Here is a 20,385-nt window from a genome sequence, read left to right as displayed (position 1 = left end):
AACGACGGTGCAGGCGATTCTGGCGTCACAGGAGCTGGATTTGGACGGACTCGCGCGGTTGGCCGATAAGGTCCACCAGGTGACTCCGAGACCGCAAATCGCAGCTTATTGCCCAACTCCCAGTACCCCTGGTGTTACCCTTGAGCGCTTGATGGAATGGGTAGAGGATCTAACCAGCAAAGTCGCTGTGCTGTCGACCGGCGGGGGACGCTCGCGCCCCCGCAACCGTTCCCACAGCAGGCACCGAAGCCAGACCCCTAGCGGCCAACGTGAATCCGGGAGGTGTTGGTATTACTGGCGGTTCGGCAAATAGGCCCGCAAGTGCACCGCACCCTGCTCTTTCGTGCAGGGAAACCCGGAGGGCAGTCGGTAGACGCGGCCGCCGGCAGTTGCCCACCGTCCAGCCGCTTGTTCGTAACGGATATCACCACAAGAGTTAGTTTCCTCGTCGATACGGGTGCTGACCTTTGTGTTTATCCGCGGTCTAAAGTTACGGGCCGCAGATGTAAGTCTGACTACGAACATTTCGCTGCCAATGGCTCCATTATCGCTACGTACGGCTACGTCACGTTGAACTTGAACCTCCGCCTCCGCCGCGAATTCCCTTGGCGCTTTGTGGTGGCCGATGTCGCCGATCCCATTATCGGTGCGGACTTTTTAAAGTATTACGGACTTCTGGTGGACATGCGAAACCGACGGCTAATAGATAGTGAGACCGCTGTTTTTGTCGCCGGGAGTGTCGTGAGCCAACATGTGGAGCACGTGCGGGTGATAAATGGTTCCTCCAGGTTTCATGCCCTTTTGTCGGGCTACCCGGAGATAACGCGACCCGCCGGTGCGCCCCGGCATCCCAAACATTCGACGGTCCATTTCATAAGGACAACATCCGGCCCACCGGTCGCTGCCAAACCCCGTCGCCTCGCACCAGACAAGTTCACCGCTGCCAGGAAGGAGTTCGACCTGATGGCCCGCTTGGGTACGGCCCGCAGGTCTGACAGCAGCTGGTCATCACCTCTGCATTTGGTGCCCAAGAAAGGAGATGAATGGCGCCCATGCGGAGATTACCGAGCCCTCAACGCTCGGACAATCCCTGACAGGTATCCAGTACCTCACAGAGGATTTTGCGGCCAACCTTCATGGCAAGTGTGTGTTTTCCACGATAGACTTGGTCAGGGCGTACAACCAGATCCCAATCCACGATGCAGACGTCCAACAGACAGCCATCACGACACCATTCGGGCTCTTCGAATTCCCATTTATGTCTTTTGGCCTTCGGAAGACGTTCCAGCGGTTTATGGATGAGGCTCTTCGGGGGTTCGATTTTTGCTGTTTACCTGGACGACATATTAGTAGCATCGGTAGATGAAAAGGAGCATGAATTCCATCTTTCGAAACTCTTTTCCCGGTTGAGTGAGTACGGGATATTGATAAACCCGGCAAAGTGTGTGTTTGGGGAGAGTGAAGTGACATTCTTAGGGTACCAAGTGAGCAGAGGCGGCACTAAGCCTACGCCCGAGAAGGTTGCCGCAATTCTAAGTTTCCCTCCTCCTAAAACTGCGAAGCAGCTGAGACAGTTTTTAGGGATGTTGAACTTTTATAGACGTTTTGTTCCCCATGCCGCTGCATTACAGGCGCCGCTGCACGAATTGCTGAAGGGGAGTGCGAAGGGAAGTGATTGTGTCACTTGGACCGACGGCACGGATCGGGCTTTCGCCGATTGTAAGGAAGCTCTTGCCCGAGCTGCCCTTCTTGCTCACCCTAATAGCAACCTGCCACTAGCTCTCTTTGCAGACGCATCAGATGGCGCCATTGGCGCTAGCCTTCAACAGAGGACGGACGCGGGATGGCAGCCCTTGGCGTTCTTTACCAAAAAGTTTAGCGCAACGGAAATTAATTACAGCGTTTACGACTGGGAACTGTTGGCGGTTTATCGGGCGATCCAGCGGTTCCGGCATATGGTCGAAGGGAGAACCTTCGTCATATTTCGGACCACAAACCGCTGACCTACGCCTTGCAGCAGAAGCCGGAGAAATGCAGCCCAAGGCAGTTCCGGTACCTGGAATTCGTGGCGCAGTACTCCACGGACATTCGCCATGTCACGGGCCAGGACAACGTCGTGGCGGACGCCCTCTCACGAGTAGAGGCTGTAACACCCGCTGTGAATTTTGAGGCCTTAGCGGAGGGGCAGCGCAAAGATCCAAACCTGCTTTCCTTTTCAAGGGACGATTCTTCTCTTGTCTTTAAAAAGGTAGTACTTCCAGGTTCGACGGTCGAACTTACGTGCGACGTGTCGACGCCATCAGCACGACCTGTCGTACCAGGCCCTTTCCGTAAACAAGTTTTTGACTCAATTCACGATCTAGCCCACCCCGGAGTCAGAGCGACCACCAAGTTGGTAACCGCGCGTTTTGTTTGGCCATCAGTGACCAAGGACTGCAGAGCGTGGACCAGGAACTGCATACCATGCCAGCGTGCTAAGGTAACGAAGCACGTGTCTTCACCTGTTGGCACCTTTTTGGTCCCGAGCTCCAGGTTTGAGCACATTCATATAGACCTGGTGGGCCCACTACCATCATCTCACGGTTTCCGGTATTGCCTGACCTGCGTCGACCGCTTCACGCGCTGGCCGGAGGTCATTCCAATATCGGACATCACCGCAGAGTCAGTGGCCCAAGCGCTTTTTCTGGGGTGGATCGCGCGTTTCGGCACACCACTCCGGATTACAACAGATCGTGGTCGACAGTTCGAGAGTCAACTGTTTCGGCGTCTCTCGGAGCTGACTGGAGTTGCGCATCTCAGCACAACAGCATATCACCCTGCAGCTAACGGTATGGTGGAACGTTTTCACCGGCAACTGAAAGGGGCTATTCGTTGCCATGGTACGGAGGATTGGATGGATGTTTTGCCGGCCATCCTCCTTGGAGTCCGTTCTGCATGGAAGGAGGACATCTGTGCCACGCCTGCGGAACTTCTCTACGGAGAGCCACTGAGGTTACCTGGAGAATTCCTTTCGCCCAGCAGACAGCCGGTCGGAGCCGACCTCACGCAGTTTCCCGACCGTTTGGGGGAGCACTTCCGACGGATATCTCCCAAACCCGCGTCACACCATGGAGCAAGAAAGGTTTTTGTATTTAATGACTTGCCGTCTTCCTCTCACGTCTTTGTGCGACACGATGGGGTGAAGCCTCCCCTTCGGTCGCCGTATAACGGTCCTTACCCCGTCGTACGCTCGGGCCCGAAGTACTTCGTTCTCCGGATCAAGGGCGGAGAGGTCAAAGTTTCCATCGACCGGCTCAAGCCAGCCCACATTCTCGATCCAGATGACCTCCCCCTTCAAGGAGAAGCAGGCCCGGAGGAGACAGCTGCACGGAGCAACATGCCTCCACCAGAAGACGTAGGTCCAGCAGAGACAGCAGTAGGGAACAACATGCCTGCTGCAGAACATGAGAAGACCACCAGATCTGGCCGACGAGTACACTTTCCCAAACGATTGCGGCAATATATTACCTAGGCCTACAATTTATTGTTTTTTTCCTCCTTTTTCTCTCATTCTAAAGGTTGGCCATGGCATTGCCAGGGGGGTGGTGTAGCAGACAACATACGCCGTCCCGCATTCTTTTGTTGCTAATTCCAGCAGTGGCCACTAGACGCCACCAGTGAGGAGCGACGGAACTCCTGCAGCCTTGTGGAGCCCAGTTCCGGTTCTAGCCTTGCGCGTGTGAGACAAAAACAGCGAGTCAGCCATCTTTATTATCACCACATGGTCGCAAGATTGATACTCGTAATAATTCTTGTTGCTGGCAATAAACAGTATAATCCGTTCGCGTTTATTATTGAGGCTATCTTTGCGTGCCCTCAAAGAAATGCAGCAGTTCTTGACACCCGACTCCCCTTTGTGTCTTGGCAAGTTGTTGCTTTGTTTGTTGGCAACCCTGCTGCACCGCATGGATGACCTGACGCGCCAGGTGGCATCACTCTCGGTTTCCCAGTCTCAGGATCAACGGGATTGGTCCTCCAGAAGACATCGGTCGCGGTCCCGAAGTCGAAACCGCAGCAAATCCAGCAGGGGTTATTCGCCTCGCCAGCGTCCCGATTCCATATGTTGGTATCATTGGAGGTTTGGCGCCGATGCGCGTAAGTGCATTTCCCCTTGCAATTTCGATCAGGAAAACCCCGTGGGCGGTCGCTAGACGCGGCTGACGACCTAAGCCCTATATCCAGCCGCCTCTTCGTGTCCGACGAAACCACCAAACTCCTGTTTTTAGTTGATACCGGATCAGATTTGTGTGTTTTTCCACGATCCCGGATAAAAGGGCCCCGGCAGAAAACAAACTACGAACTTTATGCGGCCAATGAATCTGTTATTAGCAAATATGGGTCCATTGAATTGAAACGGAATTTTGGTCTCAGGCGCGATTATGTGTGGGCATTCGTGATTGCCGAGGTTACGAAGCCAATTGTCGGCGCTGACTTCCTGCAGCATTACGGGCTATTAGTCGACATGAAGAATAAGCGGCTCATCGATGCCGGCACTACGCTTTCCGCACCCGGCAAAGTTGTTCCCGGCCCATCCCACCATGTGAAAGCGGTTGCGGGAAATTCAAGATACCACAGCATCCTTGCGTTGTTTCCGCAAATCACGCGCCCCCCTGGAATCTCCACTGAGCCGCAGCACGACACGGTGCACTACATCCCTACCACTCCCGGACCACCCGTCGCTTGTAAGCCCAGACGTTTGGCACCCGATAAGCTGATAATTGCGAAGAAGTAATTCCAGCTAATGCTGCAGACCGGGAAAGCGAGGAGATCAGAGAGTAGCTGGTCTTCACCCCTGCATTTAGTTCACAAGAAAGATCCAGAACGGAGACCGTGCGGTGACTATCGAGCCCTGCGAGAACCATCCCAGACAGGTATCCCGTGCCTCATATTGAGGATTTCTCACAGACACTGTCGGGTAAGAACATTTTTTCGACGATCGACCTTGTGCGGGCATACAATAACATTCCGGTTAATCCCAGTGATATCGCCAAAACCGCAATTACCACGCCATTCGGGTTATTTGAATTTCCTTTTATGGGTTTTGGGCTTCGCAATGCAGCACAAACATTTCAACGATTTATGGATAACATTTTGCGCGATTTTTCCTTTTGTTATGTGTACATAGACGACATTTTAGTTGCCTTGGAATCAGAAGAACAACATGAACAACACCTCCGGTTACTGTTTGAGTGTTTAAAAAAGCACGGTAGTCATTAATACAAGGAAGTGTGTGTTTGGAGCAAAGGAGGTGAAGTTCTTGGGGCATGTTGTGTCATCGGAAGGAACACGGCCGCAGCCCGAGAAAGTGCTAGCCATACGGGATTTTCCGTTGCCTAACAGTGTAAAAACTCTTCGCCAATTTCTTGGCCTGATCAATTTTTATAGACGGTTTATACCGAAGGCCGCCTTGCTCCAGGCCCCTTTAAACGAGTTATTGAAAGGAAATGTTAAAGGAAAAGACCCTATCGAGTGGACCCCTGAGTTGCGTCAGTGTTTCGACGCTTGTAAAGACGCCTTATGTGGTGCTACGCTCCTGTCCCACCCTGAACTCTCCCTACCCCTAGCAGTGTTCACCGACGCCTCCGACTTTTCTGTGGGTTCCGTTCTCCAACAATGGGCCGGGGAAGCTTGGCAACCCCCGAGTTTCTTTTCGAGGAAGCTCGACAAGGCCCAAAAGAAATATAGCCCATACGATCGCGAACTTCTAGCCATCTATAAGGCTATATTATATTTTAAACATATGTTAGAAGGCCGCCATTTTGTAATTTATACGGACCATAAACCCCTAACATACGCCTTCAGGCAAAAGATGGACAAGTGCTCTCCGAGACAATTTCGGTATTTGGACTTAATCGGCCAATTCACCACAGACATACGGCATGTTGCTGGGGAGGACATTGTGGTGGCCGATGCTCTGTCAAGGGTAGAAGAAGTTTCGCCCGCGATTGATTTCGCCGCCCTAGCAGAGTCGCAAAAGACCGATGAGGAGTTGTTATCGCTCCTACGATCCGGGAGCTCTCTTGATTTAAAAAAAGATCCGCCTTTCGGAAACCGCAAAGGATCTTCTGTGTGATGTTTCCACTGAGAGCGTGCGCCCCTACGTGACACCCCCATTTCGACGCTGTGCATTTAATTCACTACATAGTTTGGCACACCCTGGTGTCAAGGCAACTATGAAACTGGTTACCTCACGTTTCGTTTGGCCCTCAATACGAAAGGATTGCCGTGAATGGGCAAAGCAGTGTGTACAGTGCCAAAGGTCTTAAGTAACCAGACATGTTTCCTCACCCTTAAAAGAATATAGTGCTCCGTCAAGGAGGTTCGACCACGTTCATTTAGATATAGTTGGCCCCCTTCCACATTGCAGAGGTAATAGGTACTGTTTAACCTGCATTGACCGCTTTACTCGCTGGCCCGAAGCCTTTCCTTTGGAAGATATCACGGCGGAGAGTGTGGCGCGAGCTTTCTTTTCAGGGTGGATTGCCCGCTTTGGAACACCTGAACGGGTAACAACGGACCAGGGGAGGCAGTTCCAAAGTGCCCTTCTCCGGTGTTTAACTAGGCTGACCGGTACTACGCATCTTTCCACATCCGCATATCATCCTGCCGCGAATGGGATGGTCGAGCGACTTCACCGGCAAATGAAGTCCGCCATACGCTGTCAGGAAACGCAGCAATGGGTGGACGTGCTCCCAACCATTTTATTGGGACTGCGTGCATCATGGAGAGAGGATTTGGGAACCACGGCCGCTCATCTGGTATATGGTGAACCGATACGCCTTCCGGGTGAATTTTTAGCTCCCACTCCCCCACCAACTGTAGAGGATGCAACTTCCTTTGCCGAACAACTGGCGAAGCAGTTGCGGAGTTTAACCCCACAACCAGCGGCATGAAAATCATGGCACTCGAGTCGATCGAGATTCACACAACGGAAGGGAGGTGCCTCCAGATCTCTCCTTTTCCCAGCGGCGGTATCCCAAACCACGCATGTCTTCCCGATCGACGAGCCCCGTGCTTAACCAAAGAACGCGAGCGAAAACCAAACAAGTGTCCGTGGCACGCGGTAGGTCACCACAGCCGAGTACGTCAAGGGCCAGGTCGAGCTCCCGCCAGCGCTCCAGCCCGTCATCCCCGGGAAGAAACAATCCCTCACCCGTGCTAAGTATGGGAGAGTCCGAGCCGATTCCCTGGCAGGTGGTTATGACTCAGTTGAGTTCTTTAACTCAAAGCCTGACAGAGTTGAAACAGGGGCAGGAGGAGCTACGGCGCACTACTACGCAATTACAATTGACCCAGGGCCAGGAGCCGCGCTCAGCCACGCCTGTATTACCGCCAGAAGACATCACGTTTGCGTCGTTCCGGTATAGCGGCCCGGGAACTTGGATCGACCCCCCCGAAGAGGACGGGGAGGTTCTCCGGTTAGCGCAACAAGTTAAGAACGCTCGAGCTTCTCCGCGTCTCACACGCCGTGACCTGCATGAACTCGACGCATTATTAGGATTAATAGCGGATTGGCCGACGACGCCAACTACGTCCCGATACATCATATATAACCGATTGCGTGTGCTGGCAATAGTGCAAGCCCACGGATGGGAGGCGGCCATGAGACTAGGCGACACGGCGGGAAACGCACTGCTGCGGCTGCCACCAAACGCCATCCCACCGCCGCCTCAGACCATAGTAGTACAGCCTCCGCCGCAACAACAAAGAGGACCCTCGCAGTCTACAGGAAACAGACCCAGAAACTTCACCCAACAGCAGCAGCCCTTTCGAGGCCGTGGGCGCCGAGGAGGGGGCCGTGGGTCCGGGACCAGATACGAAAACTGAGGCAGTGCGAGTGCGGCAGCCGATTCCACCTGCGGCTGCGGGCGGCGCTCGGCTGCCTACTATCCAGGCCTTGGGGGAGTTCCTGCTCTTCCGCGACAGCGGAGAGCCGGAACACCCCGAGGAATGGGAAACGGAGTCGTCAGCATCCGACTCATCACTAGAGGAACCAGGTGAGGAAAAAGATGGTGATACAGTGACTAGTGTCAGTTCCACGGATAGTGACCCGGAGTACGACGCAAGTGCATGGCGAATCCCTGGGCCGCTGGGAACAGCGGACGACCCGCCTGGGGCCATCCCATACGAACCGGAGGAAGCGGACCCCGAGGAAGAAGACGGGACACAGCAGGACAAGCAGCACACGGGTCCCCAGGAGCTGCAGGTGCCCGAGGAGACCGAGGTGGAATACTTCCCGCCGGCGGGGCGATATCATTACGCATGTGCTTCAACACGGCGGACATTGGCGTACGGGGCAAACCTCCCCAAGCCACAAGGGGCCCCCAACGTATTCGTGCCAAATAGGGCTACACCTATTATTGATAGTTATATTGTACGGCTGGTGAACCAAGGCATCCTGACCATGGATCGGGCAACCAGCGCGTTCCCCCTCATCGCTATTCCAAAGGCAGGAGGGGGCGTCAGAGTGATACAGGATCTTTCGGCTTGGACGAGGTACATACGCACGCCACGCTTTACCTTAAAATCCGCGGCCCAAGCTTTAGAGTCCATCCCTTCAGGATCACTCATGATTAAGATAGACCTTAAAGACGCCTTTTGGCAAATACCTATTGCTCCGGAGCATAGGCATAATTACGGCGTTTATCACAAAGGAGAGACATACGTCTGGACGCGTCTCCCCATGGGCCACGCGCTCGCCCCAGCCATCATGCAGCGGTGGGCGCGTGCGGTGATAAACGAAGTATACCGCGAATTCGGGATAGTAATGGTCGCGTATTTGGATGACTGGTTGCTGTTGTTTAATGGGGAAACAGAACACCTAATACCAGACGTGGTAAAGTTCTTACGCGACACCCTACAAATAACCATAAATCTTAAGAAAAGTCGTTTAATCCCAGCAACCAGAATTAAATATCTAGGCGTACACATTAATACCGTCGATATGACCCTGAAATTAACACGTTATTCATTAAGACGGATTTGCTATATTAAAAACGTGATTAAACGCATCCGCACCCGCGATATCCCCAAAGCAGCGGGATTTGTTTCATGGTGTGTCTATGTTCTTCGGCTACCGTTGTTCCTGATCACTCAGACAGCGCAACGCGACACAACATGGTTGTCCCGTCTATGGGATGAAGGAGCCTGGCACCAGCCACGTGAGTTTGTGAATTATAAATATATTATGGACGTGTACAGTGACGCTACGCCATGGCAGGTGGCATGGACAATACCTATGCTGAATACAACAGAAGTATGGGCACTGGAGGAAGAAGCACCGATTGTAATAGCTGAAGCCCTGGCAGCCATAATGGCGGCACACCACGCGGTCAGTGTGGCAGAGCCTGACACCGCCATTAATATCTTTGTGGACAACACGGCAGTGTTGCATAGCTTTTCAAGGGGAAGAGGTGTGATATTTAATAATACTAATGTAATGTCTTTATATATGTCGTTAATAAAGGAATTGTCACGCAATGTGACCTGGAGGTATGTCCCTTCCGAATTGAATCCGGCCGACCGTCCTTCTCGGACCGTCCTACCTCCCTATGCCCGCTCGGCCTCGGATTCGGGGTCCGGGTGGGTATATAGGTGGGACGACGCCTGAATTGGATCAGTCGATCGAGATTCACACAACGGAAGGGAGGTGCCTCCAGATCTCATGGCGGCAAGAAAACATTCATTTTTCGGGATTTGGCATCAACTACGCATGTTTTTGTACGACATGATGATGTCCGGGGCCCGCCCGCTGCATCCTCCATATGATGGACCATGCCGTGTCCTTCAACGGAATGCAAAAACTTTCACGGTGAAGATCGGGGACCGTGAGGCTAGCATCTCCATAGACCGATTAAAGCCAGCCTATGTCGTAGCAGAGGACGTCTCACGGGAAGCACGCGCAGCTCGGACCTTAACTGCTACACCAGTTGTACCACTCAGAGTACAAGAACCTTCTGGGCCCCAAGAGCGGCGCGTTCATTTTGCAGGGCCACCCCAAGCAGAGCCAGTGCCTCAACCACCAAGATGCCCCCCTTCAGAGCACGCCAGACATGAACTATATAGGCACACCAGCCGGGCAGGAAGAAGGATCAACCTTCCCTCCCATCTAAGGGATTTCCAGTTTTAATATCCTTGCCCTGATTTTTTATTGTTTTTTCTTCTCATTTTAGATACCAGGGCTAAATTTTTTTTGCCATGGGGCATATCATTACCAAGGGGGTTATGTGGCGCCGGTAGAATGTCAACTGTCGCCGGTTCTCCGGCTGGCCACCAGAGGTGGCGCCGAGCGAAAACGCTTGACTCACCCTATGGGCGCCGAGCGAATGGGCTTGACTCACGACCAGAGACATGGGCCCTTCGCACCCTATGGGCGCCGAGCGAAAACGCTTGACTCACGACCAGAGACACGAGGATGCCACAGTTAGCGCACGGAGCCCAGAGAGACAACCACGCTGTGCCACCGTGAGCCAAGACAGCCAACTACGCTCTGCTACCACGACCACGTGGCTGCGTTTGCAACGCGCCATGTTTCTGTATTTACAGGGAAATAAACTGAATTTCCAGCAGTCTGCCGAACTGTATTTTAGTGGACCTTTTAGCCGAGCCACAATCTCAATTGGATATATATATTTATGTTATGGTGAATTCAGTTGCCCAATGGCAGCATGTAAATAATTTGCAAATGCAAGAAAAATTTACTTGGCATTTAGTAATAGACCTACAATGAAATATTTCTCTAGAAATACGAAACCAATTGATTTCTGAGATGGAACAAGCTGTTTAGAAATAGACAAGTTAAGCTGAAGGTTTCAAATGGAAAAATGTAGTATTATCCTCAGATATTCCTTTAAAAAATCTTCCCAACTATTGTAATGCAGAAGAATTATTCCTAGTATTTCATAATATATTTCAGTCCAGAGCTCAATATGGCATGGTCTGCTGGGGCAGTCCAGCACATAGAAATGTAGCGGCCATGACGAGCCGGCGCGCCACTAGCCGCTCAGTTCGCTCGAGGCCCGCGAGAGGCCACCGGACGCCCGAGGGGCGACCGGAAGATAGTTCCGGCGTGCGCCGTGAAAGTGAAGAGGGAGGTCGCCTCGATAAAGGGAGGGAGTCTGCTACCGGACTTTGGCGACGGGAGATTGCATATAGGGCAGCCGAGCGGCCATTTTTGTGTACCATGCACGTGTGCAAATAAACGGATACGGGTGTAAAACGTGTGGGAGCTTTATTTCAACCCCCACTCTCTCCCCGGTCAACAACGCGCTATAAAGTGGTGACCCCGACGTGATCGCAGTTTTTTTTTACGGGGAGTTAGTTTTTGTGAACCACGTGCTCGCGATGGAATCTCCAGCGGGAGCCGTCGCGGGGGAGGATTCCGGTGTTAGTGTGAATCGTGTGGCGTTGAAACTGCCGGCATTTTGGCCTGATAGACCAGCGCTATGGTTCGCGCAGCTTGAAATACAGTTCAGCCTCGCGGGCATTACGAGAGATGCCACTAAGTTTATGTACGCGGTGTCCCAGTTAGACAGTAGGTACGCCGTTGAGGTAGAAGATGTTATCACAAATCCCCCGTTGACCGACAAGTACGCAAAATTGAAGGCGGAGATTCTTCTCCGACTTTCCGCGTCTCAGGAAACCCGGATCCGGCAATTGTTGGAACATGAGGAGATCGGAGACCGGAAACCCTCCCAGTTCCTGCGCCATCTTCGGACGCTCGCCGGCTCATCCGTCACGGACGACTTCCTACGGTCGCTGTGGCTGGGTCGGCTACCGTCCAGCCATCAGACCATCCTAGCGACACAGGCCGGAGTGGAGATTAACAGCGTCGCCCAACTGGCGGACAAAATCCACGAGGTGTCTCACCAGCCGCGCGTGGCCAGCACGGCGATGGCGCCGGACGTAGAGGCGCTCACGAGGAGGGTGGATGAGCTTACGCGGCAAGTGTCTTCCCTTACCAAATCCCTGGCAGAGGGGAATTCCCGGTCCCGACCCACGTCGCGCCGCAGTAATTCGAGGGGTAGGGGCCGTTCGGCCTCCCGCCATCCCACATGGTGCTGGTACCACGACCGATTCGGCCCGAAGGCGACGAAGTGCAGGGAGCCGTGTACATACGACGCGGAAAACTCGGGGGGCGATCGCTGATGGCGGCCAGCGACAAGTGCCCCGGCCCCTGCCGTCTCTTCGTCACCGACGCCCGGACAAAAGTCCAGTTTCTAGTGGACACGGGGTCGGACTTGTGTGTCTTCCCGCGCGCCCGTGTGAAAGGTAAGCCTGCGGCGACTACGTACGAATTGTTCGCGGCGAACGGGTCCACCATTAAAACGTACGGGTGGATGGTGTTGTCCCTTAATTTAGGCCTCCGTCGCGCATTTGAGTGGCGTTTTATCATCGCTGACGTTGACAGGCCCATTATCGGGGCAGATTGTTTGGCATTCCACGGGTTGCTGGTCGACATACGTCACCGGCGTCTTCTTGACGGTGTGACGTCGTTATCATTTGCCGGCCGCGCTGTAGATAGTGTTGTACATAGCGTATGTGATAAATTTAAGTGTATAGGTGATGAGTGCCCATTTTTCTCCTTGTTACGGGAATATCCCGATATTACGCGTCCCGCAGGTGTGCCAAAAAGACGCAAACACGCGATAGAACATCACATTCGGACCACGCCCGGCCCGCAAGTGACGAGCCGGCCCCGGAGGTTGGCCCCCGCCATGCTTCGTATCGCCAAGAGCGAATTCGAGGGTATGGTCCAGATGGGCGTTGCAAGGCGCTCGGACAGCGCCTGGTCCTCCCCACTCCATATGGTGCCCAAAGGTGTGGGAGCATGGCGGCCGTGCGGAGATTATCGGGCCCTCAACGCGAGGACGATTCCCGATCGGTATCCGGTGCCGCACATTGAGGACTTTTCCCTTTCACTGCACGGGAAGGAAATTTTCTCCACAATTGATCTGGTGCGAGCTTATAATCAGATTCCGGTAAGCGAGTGTGATGTTCCAAAAACGGCAATAACAACGCCTTTTGGGCTTTTTGAATTCCCGGTGATGACCTTTGGGCTATGCAACGCAGCGCAAACCTTTCAACGGTTTTTAGACGAAGTGCTGCGGGGACTTGATTTCGCATACGCGTACATAGACGATATCTTAATCGCTTCGTCCTCCGCGGAGGAGCACAAACACCATTTACGCCAGGTTTTCGCGCGGTTGAACGAGTACGGACTAGTTCTCAACCCCAATAAATGTGTGTTTGGAAAGAAGCAAGTGTGTTTTTTAGGATATTTGGTGTCGGGAGAAGGCACAAAACCTTTACCGGAGAAAGTGGAAGCCATCCAACGATTCCCCAAGCCCGTGGTTATCAAAGAGCTAAGGCGTTTCCTTGGCATGGTGAACTTTTACAGGCGCTTTGTGCCTGGAGCCGCCAACCTGCAAGCCCCCCTAAGCGCATTGTTGTGCGGTCCGAAAGTGAAGGGAAACGCGAAAATATGTTGGACGCCCGCTTCCGAGAGCGCCCTCTCTCGGTGCAAGGAGTCGCTCGCACAGGCCGCGCTCCTCGCACACCCGGACCCGGCCGCTCGCCTGGCTGTGGTGGCGGACGCTTCTGCAGACGCCATCGGCGCCGTTCTCCAGCAGAGCACCCAAGGGGGATGGCAGCCCTTAGCCTTTTTCTCCAAAACATTAAATACCACGGAGAGGAAATACAGCGCGTATGATAGGGAGCTATTGGCGTTATACAGGGCGGTCCAACGTTTCCGCCACATGGTTGAAGGTCGACAGTTCGTCCTCTTCACGGACCATAAGCCATTAGTGTTCGCATTCCGACAAAAGACGGATAAATGCACGCCTAGGAGGTTTCGGTGGCTGGATTATATTTCGCAGTTCACTACGGACATTCTCCACGTGTCGGGCAGGGAGAATGTCGTCGCAGACGCGTTGTCTCGGTGTGCGGAAGTGTCGGATCCCGTCAGTCACCAAATATTAGCCAAGGCACAGGAGGCGGATCCGGAAGTGAAAACGTTCCTTAAATCCGATTCCGCGTTAAAGTTGCATAAAGTGAACATCCCCGGTTGTGACGCCAATATTTACTGTGACCTGTCTACGCAGACAGCCCGCCCCTTCGTCCCGGCGCCCATGCGGAAACAAGTTTTCCTTTCCCTCCACAATCTATCCCACCCCGGGGTGAGAGCCTCGGCGAGGCTAGTGTCATCCCGTTTTGTGTGGCCGGCGGTAAAGAAGGACTGTCGGCAGTGGGCGAAGGAGTGTATCCCGTGCCAACGAGGCAAGGTGACGCGGCACGTAATGTCGCCTGTGGGTACCTTCCCACTACCTGGCTCGCGATTTGAGCATGTGCACGTCGATTTGGTGGGTCCCCTCCCTTCGTCCCAGGGGTTCCGCTATTGCTTGACATGTGTTGACAGGTACACACGCTGGTTGGAGGCCATCCCCATCCCAGACATAACCGCGGAAACCGTGGCACGAGCCTTTTTCGCGGGATGGATGGCGCGTTTTGGGACGCCTCTGCGTGTGACCACCGACCAGGGGAGGCAATTTGAGAGCCACCTCTTCCACCAGCTAGCGCAGATGACAGGAGTCACGCATTTGCGAACAGTCGCATACAATCCAGCCGCCAACGGGATGGTGGAGCGAGCGCATCGCCAGCTGAAGGCAGCCATCCGCTGCCATTCCACGGACTCGTGGGTGGACGTCCTCCCGTCCGTTTTATTGGGACTCCGGGCAGCGTGGAAGGAAGATCTCGGCGCGACCGCCGCCGACCTGGTGTATGGAGCATCACTACGGCTCCCGGGAGAATTCCTCTCCCCATCACCGGAGACACACCCCGAGGACCCCACCAGTTTTGTGACACAGCTGCGGGCCCACATTCGGAAGCTCAGCCCGCACCCTGCATCTCGCCACGGAGGTCGACGGACATTCGTCTTCCAGGACCTTCCGACGGCCTCGCAGGTATTCGTGCGGAACGACGCGGTCCGCGGAGCTCTACAGCCACCATACGACGGACCTTTTGCGGTCCTACAGAGGGGGGAGAAGAACTTCCTGCTGCGGCGAGGCAACCGTGACGTGCGGGTAGCAATAGACAGGCTGAAGCCAGCCTACGTGGCCGCAGACGATTCGGAGAGGACCCCTCCCATGGGGGAGACGCAGGGAGCACCCCCAGCCGCCGAGGAACGAGGCGCACCCGAGGTGGCGCCCAAGGAGGATGGAAGGAAGACACGCGCCGGGCGGCACGTGCACTTTCCACAGCACCTCCAGGACTTCGTGCACTAATAATTTTTTTTCTCTTTCTCTCCCTCCCATGCGGTGCGTTACTACCGGGGGGGTGATGTAGCGGCCATGACGAGCCGGCGCGCCACTAGCCGCTCAGTTCGCTCGAGGCCCGCGAGAGGCCACCGGACGCCCGAGGGGCGACCGGAAGATAGTTCCGGCGTGCGCCGTGAAAGTGAAGAGGGAGGTCGCCTCGATAAAGGGAGGGAGTCTGCTACCGGACTTTGGCGACGGGAGATTGCATATAGGGCAGCCGAGCGGCCATTTTTGTGTACCATGCACGTGTGCAAATAAACGGATACGGGTGTAAAACGTGTGGGAGCTTTATTTCAACCCCCACTCTCTCCCCGGTCAACAACGCGCTATAGAAACATCAATAGAATACTCACCCTCCAAAAATGTGCAAGGTTTATACTTTAACTAAATGCCAGAGAATCCTGCAGGGAGTATTTCAAATGTCACAAAATCATGACCATTCCCTGAATATATTATATGCATAACGTGATTCTGTATGCCTGCACCGAAACCCCTTCTCTGGCCAGAAATAGGGACGTTCACATGTAAGACCCACAAGGATAAGGATAATCTTCATAATGGCCATTGCCGAGTAGCAGTACTACAAAAAAACCCAGAAGTTTCAGGAAAACTGCTCTTTAATCAACTTCCTGAAGAGCTAAAACAAATACTTCCCTAAGAAAATCAATTTTAAAATGTTAAAAGACTTCTTTGTAAATGTTTTTAAAAGTGCCCACGAAGACAGAAAGAGCCAATGCAGGAAAATCTTTTTTAACTCTTTAATACCAATTACCTTTAAGTTCACCCACCAATTAGAGCAAGAAACCAAAAGAAATGTAATTGAGATCCAGGGGGTTCCAATCAAAGAAGGTGAAATACTTAGTGCTATCATCCATTAGATAGGCCTGGCAATATGAGTTCAAGTGGATACATTGGACATCAATTGCGTCTATCGTGTGAAAACTCGTAGTGACTCAGATCAGCCCCCCATCATTGTGCTTCGATTTTTGAGGCAAGGAATGGTTAGCGAGTTCCTCATCTGGCAGAGAGTTAAACACGACCTTAGTACACGCGACATGTCCCTTATCAGCCGATATACATGAAAGAGGCCCTCACACAGTTCAATAGGAAACATAAGGCTTAAGCCAGGGAACTCAAAAGAACAGGAAAATTCAAATATATTTGGATACGAGGAGGAAGGATTTACACGAGAATAATTGACGGGGAAGAATAAAATATAATTACCTGTTTCGAAGATCTCATTAATTTCACATAAATGCCTAACTCCACAGAAATATTACAAATGTGCCTTGTAAAGGTAGAGTCATCATTCAGACACCTTGATGAGTTCCGGGACTACTCTTCTGCTCGAAATTATCAAGTCATTGCTATTTCTGAAGGTTGGCTTAATGAAAACATCTCCTCGGAATCTATCCAGCTAAGTAATTACAGCATTCTACCAAATGACAGACCAGGAAGAGTTGGTGGTGGTGTTTGTGTGTACTTGTACGAGAGCTTATCATTTAAATTGTGGTTAAAGTCTGATGGCTCCCCGTTCAGGCCGGAATGTATGTTCATTGAAATAGCTGGAAAGGAGGGTACAATATTGTTTTGCGTCGTGTATAGACCCCCCAAAACAGGTTATATGTCTTAAGACTTTGAGCACTCTCTGATCCGTCTTCTTCCTAGCTACAAAGGCGTTATTCTGTGTGGTGACTTTCACACTGATATCATGAAGAAAACGCACAATAGCACCTCTCTCAGTGACCTACTATTTAGCTGTAACCTATTACTCATTCCCTACCAATCCACCCATAATCTTGTGAATACCATTACCCTCATAGACCTCTTTATTGTCGACCACATGTCCAAGGTTGAAGAGTATGGACGGCTCCCCATTTCTTTTTTGTCTGAACACAACCTAGTTTTCATGGTAGGCCAGAGACTTGTAATGGGCTTACTCTGGTAGAAACATTCAAAACAGGCACATCTTTTTTGAAATAGAAAATTCTTCGTTAATCTAGGCATTACTGTCCTTGTTAACCTCCCAACAGATCTACTGGATTGTCAGGATGCATCCCTTGTTTACTGGGGATTTCTTTTCGGGGTTGTCTCCCCGCCCTTTTAGTCGCCTCTTACGACAAGCAGGGATGCTGCGGGAGAATTCTCAATCCCCCTACCCGCAGGGGTTTATTTTTTACCCCTTTACATCTTGGTATCAAGTATGCCTGGTCCTAAGCTATCCTCATCTACGTCTATACGTCTATATTCACGCTTGGTTTAATCATGCTGGTCAAAAGTTTTTACCTTACAGTTCTGCTCTATATTCTTTTCATCTCTCTTGGTTCTTTTAAGATTCCAGTAAAATTTTTCCAGGCCCTTCTCTAAATTCTGGATTCATTAAACAGGTGGAAAGGAAATGTAATGAGAAAGTTAAAATAGGTGTTATTTCACTCTAGTTAAGCCACATTTGGGATACGATGTTGGTATACGGGATTCTTGGTAGAAATTGTTGCCAACGGAAAAGTTCAGAGAAAATTTGCCACATTCATCAAAAATTGTTATAATAAGAAGATAGGCATGATAGGCCTTTTGTTAGAATTAGGCAGGGAGCCACTTGAGATACAAAGAGAATAAGCAAGACAGACTTTTGGAAATTTTCAGAGCAAATCAGTTTAACAATAACATTGAAGGATTCATTTTGGCCCTCACACTATTTAGATAGAGCAGATCACAAAGATAAGATAAGGGAGACAGATTCCAGTTAAGATGGATACACATATTCTTTCTTTCCCCAGACAATCATGAATCGTTATAGTAAGAAACCAAAATCATCACACAAATAGCAAAGACATTTGTTTTACAAGTGAGGACAAGATTAAATTCTGAGTAGACATCAGGTATATTCATAAGCACATGTGCAAGAGTATCTTTGCTGATACTATATGCATTTGCATGCATGTAAGTTATAAAGGTTTCTGCATGAATATAAAAAAAACCTCAACTCAGTAATCAACCCGAAGGTTGGTTTGGTAGGTGATGGTTTAAGTTCACCGAGTACTAAACCCTATACGGCGTGTGAAATTCACACATCCCCACACCTCACATACAACTGGAGAGCCTCTGCGAAAACTGAAATTTGAAGATTCCACACCCTTCATTGTCTCCCCGATCTTGTGCCTTGCAATTTTTATTTTTTTCCTCTCCTCAAAGAGACCCCTCAAGGGGAATCACTACACACATCAGACAAAAGGTTGAAGACAGCTCTCAAGTCCTGGATTCAAGAAAAGTCTTGTTTTTCGGGGACGGAATGAAAAAACTAGTTACACATTGAGAGAAATGTATTAACCTTAACCGAGACACTTTTCAAAAAATGTGATTATGAAACTTAATACTCAATTATTTATCAATTATTATACTAATAATAATAGATTAGATTATAAATAATTTAAGTTAGTTAGATAATAAATAGTTACTCAATTTATTATCTAACTTTTCATACTTCCTTCTACCTAGCTCTGTATTTAAATTCCTCCATTTCCTTTACTCTATCTTGCAAATAATCTTATCCATGATTACCTCGTCCTTTTCCTATTAACAGTTCCTGTATTTTCTTTAATGGCTTTTGATACCCCTTTTTCAAATATTCCCTTATTTCCTTGGTAGTACTCAGCTCTTTTACCTCATTCATTATTTTCTCTACAGCCTGCTTATACTCCTCCCTTGCCAATCCAGTTAATGCTTCTACATTCCCATTACCCCTGCCTCATCTTTTGGATTGGACGCTACTCTTCATGAGCACTAAATTGTGATCAGAATCCACATCCACTCCCAGGAAGCTGTGCGAATTGATCACACTTCCTAAATCTGTGCCTAACCATAATATAATCTGATACCTTTCTGAGTCTCCTGGCATTTTCCATGCACACCTATGCCTTTAGTGGTGTCTAAACCAAGTGTTGGTGATTAGCAACCTCTGTCTTCTGCAGAACTCAATTGCTTTCTCCTCACAGTTATTCCTCGTGCCTAAACTGTAGTCCCCCACCTCATCCCCATCTCTTCTTTCGCCTTCCATTGTATTCAACTCCTCCAATCACTTTCAAATGTTTCCCTATAAGAACACACGTGACTATGTCCTCTAACTGATTGCATACCCTATCGACTTGACTTCTTCCACCCTATGATTGCTCTGAAGAATGACAAAATTTGCCAGTCCAACATTTATCTCTACTAGTGATATCCTATCCATTGCTTGCCCTATGCACATTATGCTTCTTCCTACCTTTTTATTCAATATTATGGCAACCTCTGATAGGCCCTCATCCCCTCCGCTGTACATTACTGTATAACTATCATTCCAGTAATACCCTTCTCACCTCGCATAGATGTGAAATATCTATTATGCCTCTTCCTATCTCTCGCTTTATAGTCACTTAATTTTCCTGTCCTCAACATTGTCCTAACATTCCAAGTTCCTATTCCTAGCAACTCTGCCTTCTTCTGTGTCTTCTGCAGTCTGTTTTACTTTTTAAGGCTTTCATGAGATGACGACCACTGAAGCCTTGCCTCTCCCACTACCAGGCACGACACAGCCAAATTGCCCGAGTCCTGTAGTTGCCAGGACCCATTTTCTCTGCACTGTCCATCATATGAATCTTTGGAATAATAATTTAGCCCATCTCTCATTGCCTTCCTCAATAGTGTTTTTAAAATGATACCATCACTCAATGGCCACTTCACTGGGATCAGATGCCTCTGCAGTCGTGTCAGTAAGGGACAGATTCAGGATACCTTTCGTATGGCTACAAGCCTTTGATGCTTCTGCACAAGCTATGGAATGCACAAGCCTTTCCCCTACGTCAAGGTTGCAGTCCATGGGAGAGATCATTTAATATGGAATACATGAGGGGCTATTAAGGCTGAAATGCCACCCCAATTAAGACAACTTATCATTATTATTATAATTAAACATAATTAACTTTGCAATGGATATAATAAATAGTTCAGGAGTAAAATTAATTTTCAATAAAATGATAAAGTACATGGGTAACTT

At 50.6% G+C, this 20,385-nt stretch overlaps 1 protein-coding gene across 1 annotated transcript; it reads left to right on the top strand.

The window, feature by feature from the left end:
* Positions 1 to 11,382: 11,382 nt before the first annotated feature.
* Positions 11,383 to 12,186, top strand: LOC139695221 (uncharacterized). The gene has a single exon (XM_071593906.1). The coding sequence runs from the start codon at positions 11,383 to 11,385 to the stop codon at positions 12,184 to 12,186; it is 804 nt and encodes a 267-aa protein (XP_071450007.1).
* Positions 12,187 to 20,385: the final 8,199 nt, after the last annotated feature.

The sequence above is a fragment of the Hetaerina americana genome, unplaced genomic scaffold (assembly GCF_022747635.1).
Source record: "Hetaerina americana unplaced genomic scaffold, ioHetAmer1.1.p SCAF_6, whole genome shotgun sequence".
NCBI lineage: Eukaryota > Metazoa > Arthropoda > Insecta > Odonata > Calopterygidae > Hetaerina > Hetaerina americana.
This window is presented reverse-complemented; position numbering and strand designations above follow the sequence as displayed.

What these genes read in the sequence shown, in the direction of transcription:
- LOC139695221 (XM_071593906.1), top strand. Translation starts at nt 11,383, where the DNA reads ATGGAATCTCCAGCGGGAGCCGTCGCGGGGGAGGATTCCGGTGTTAGT.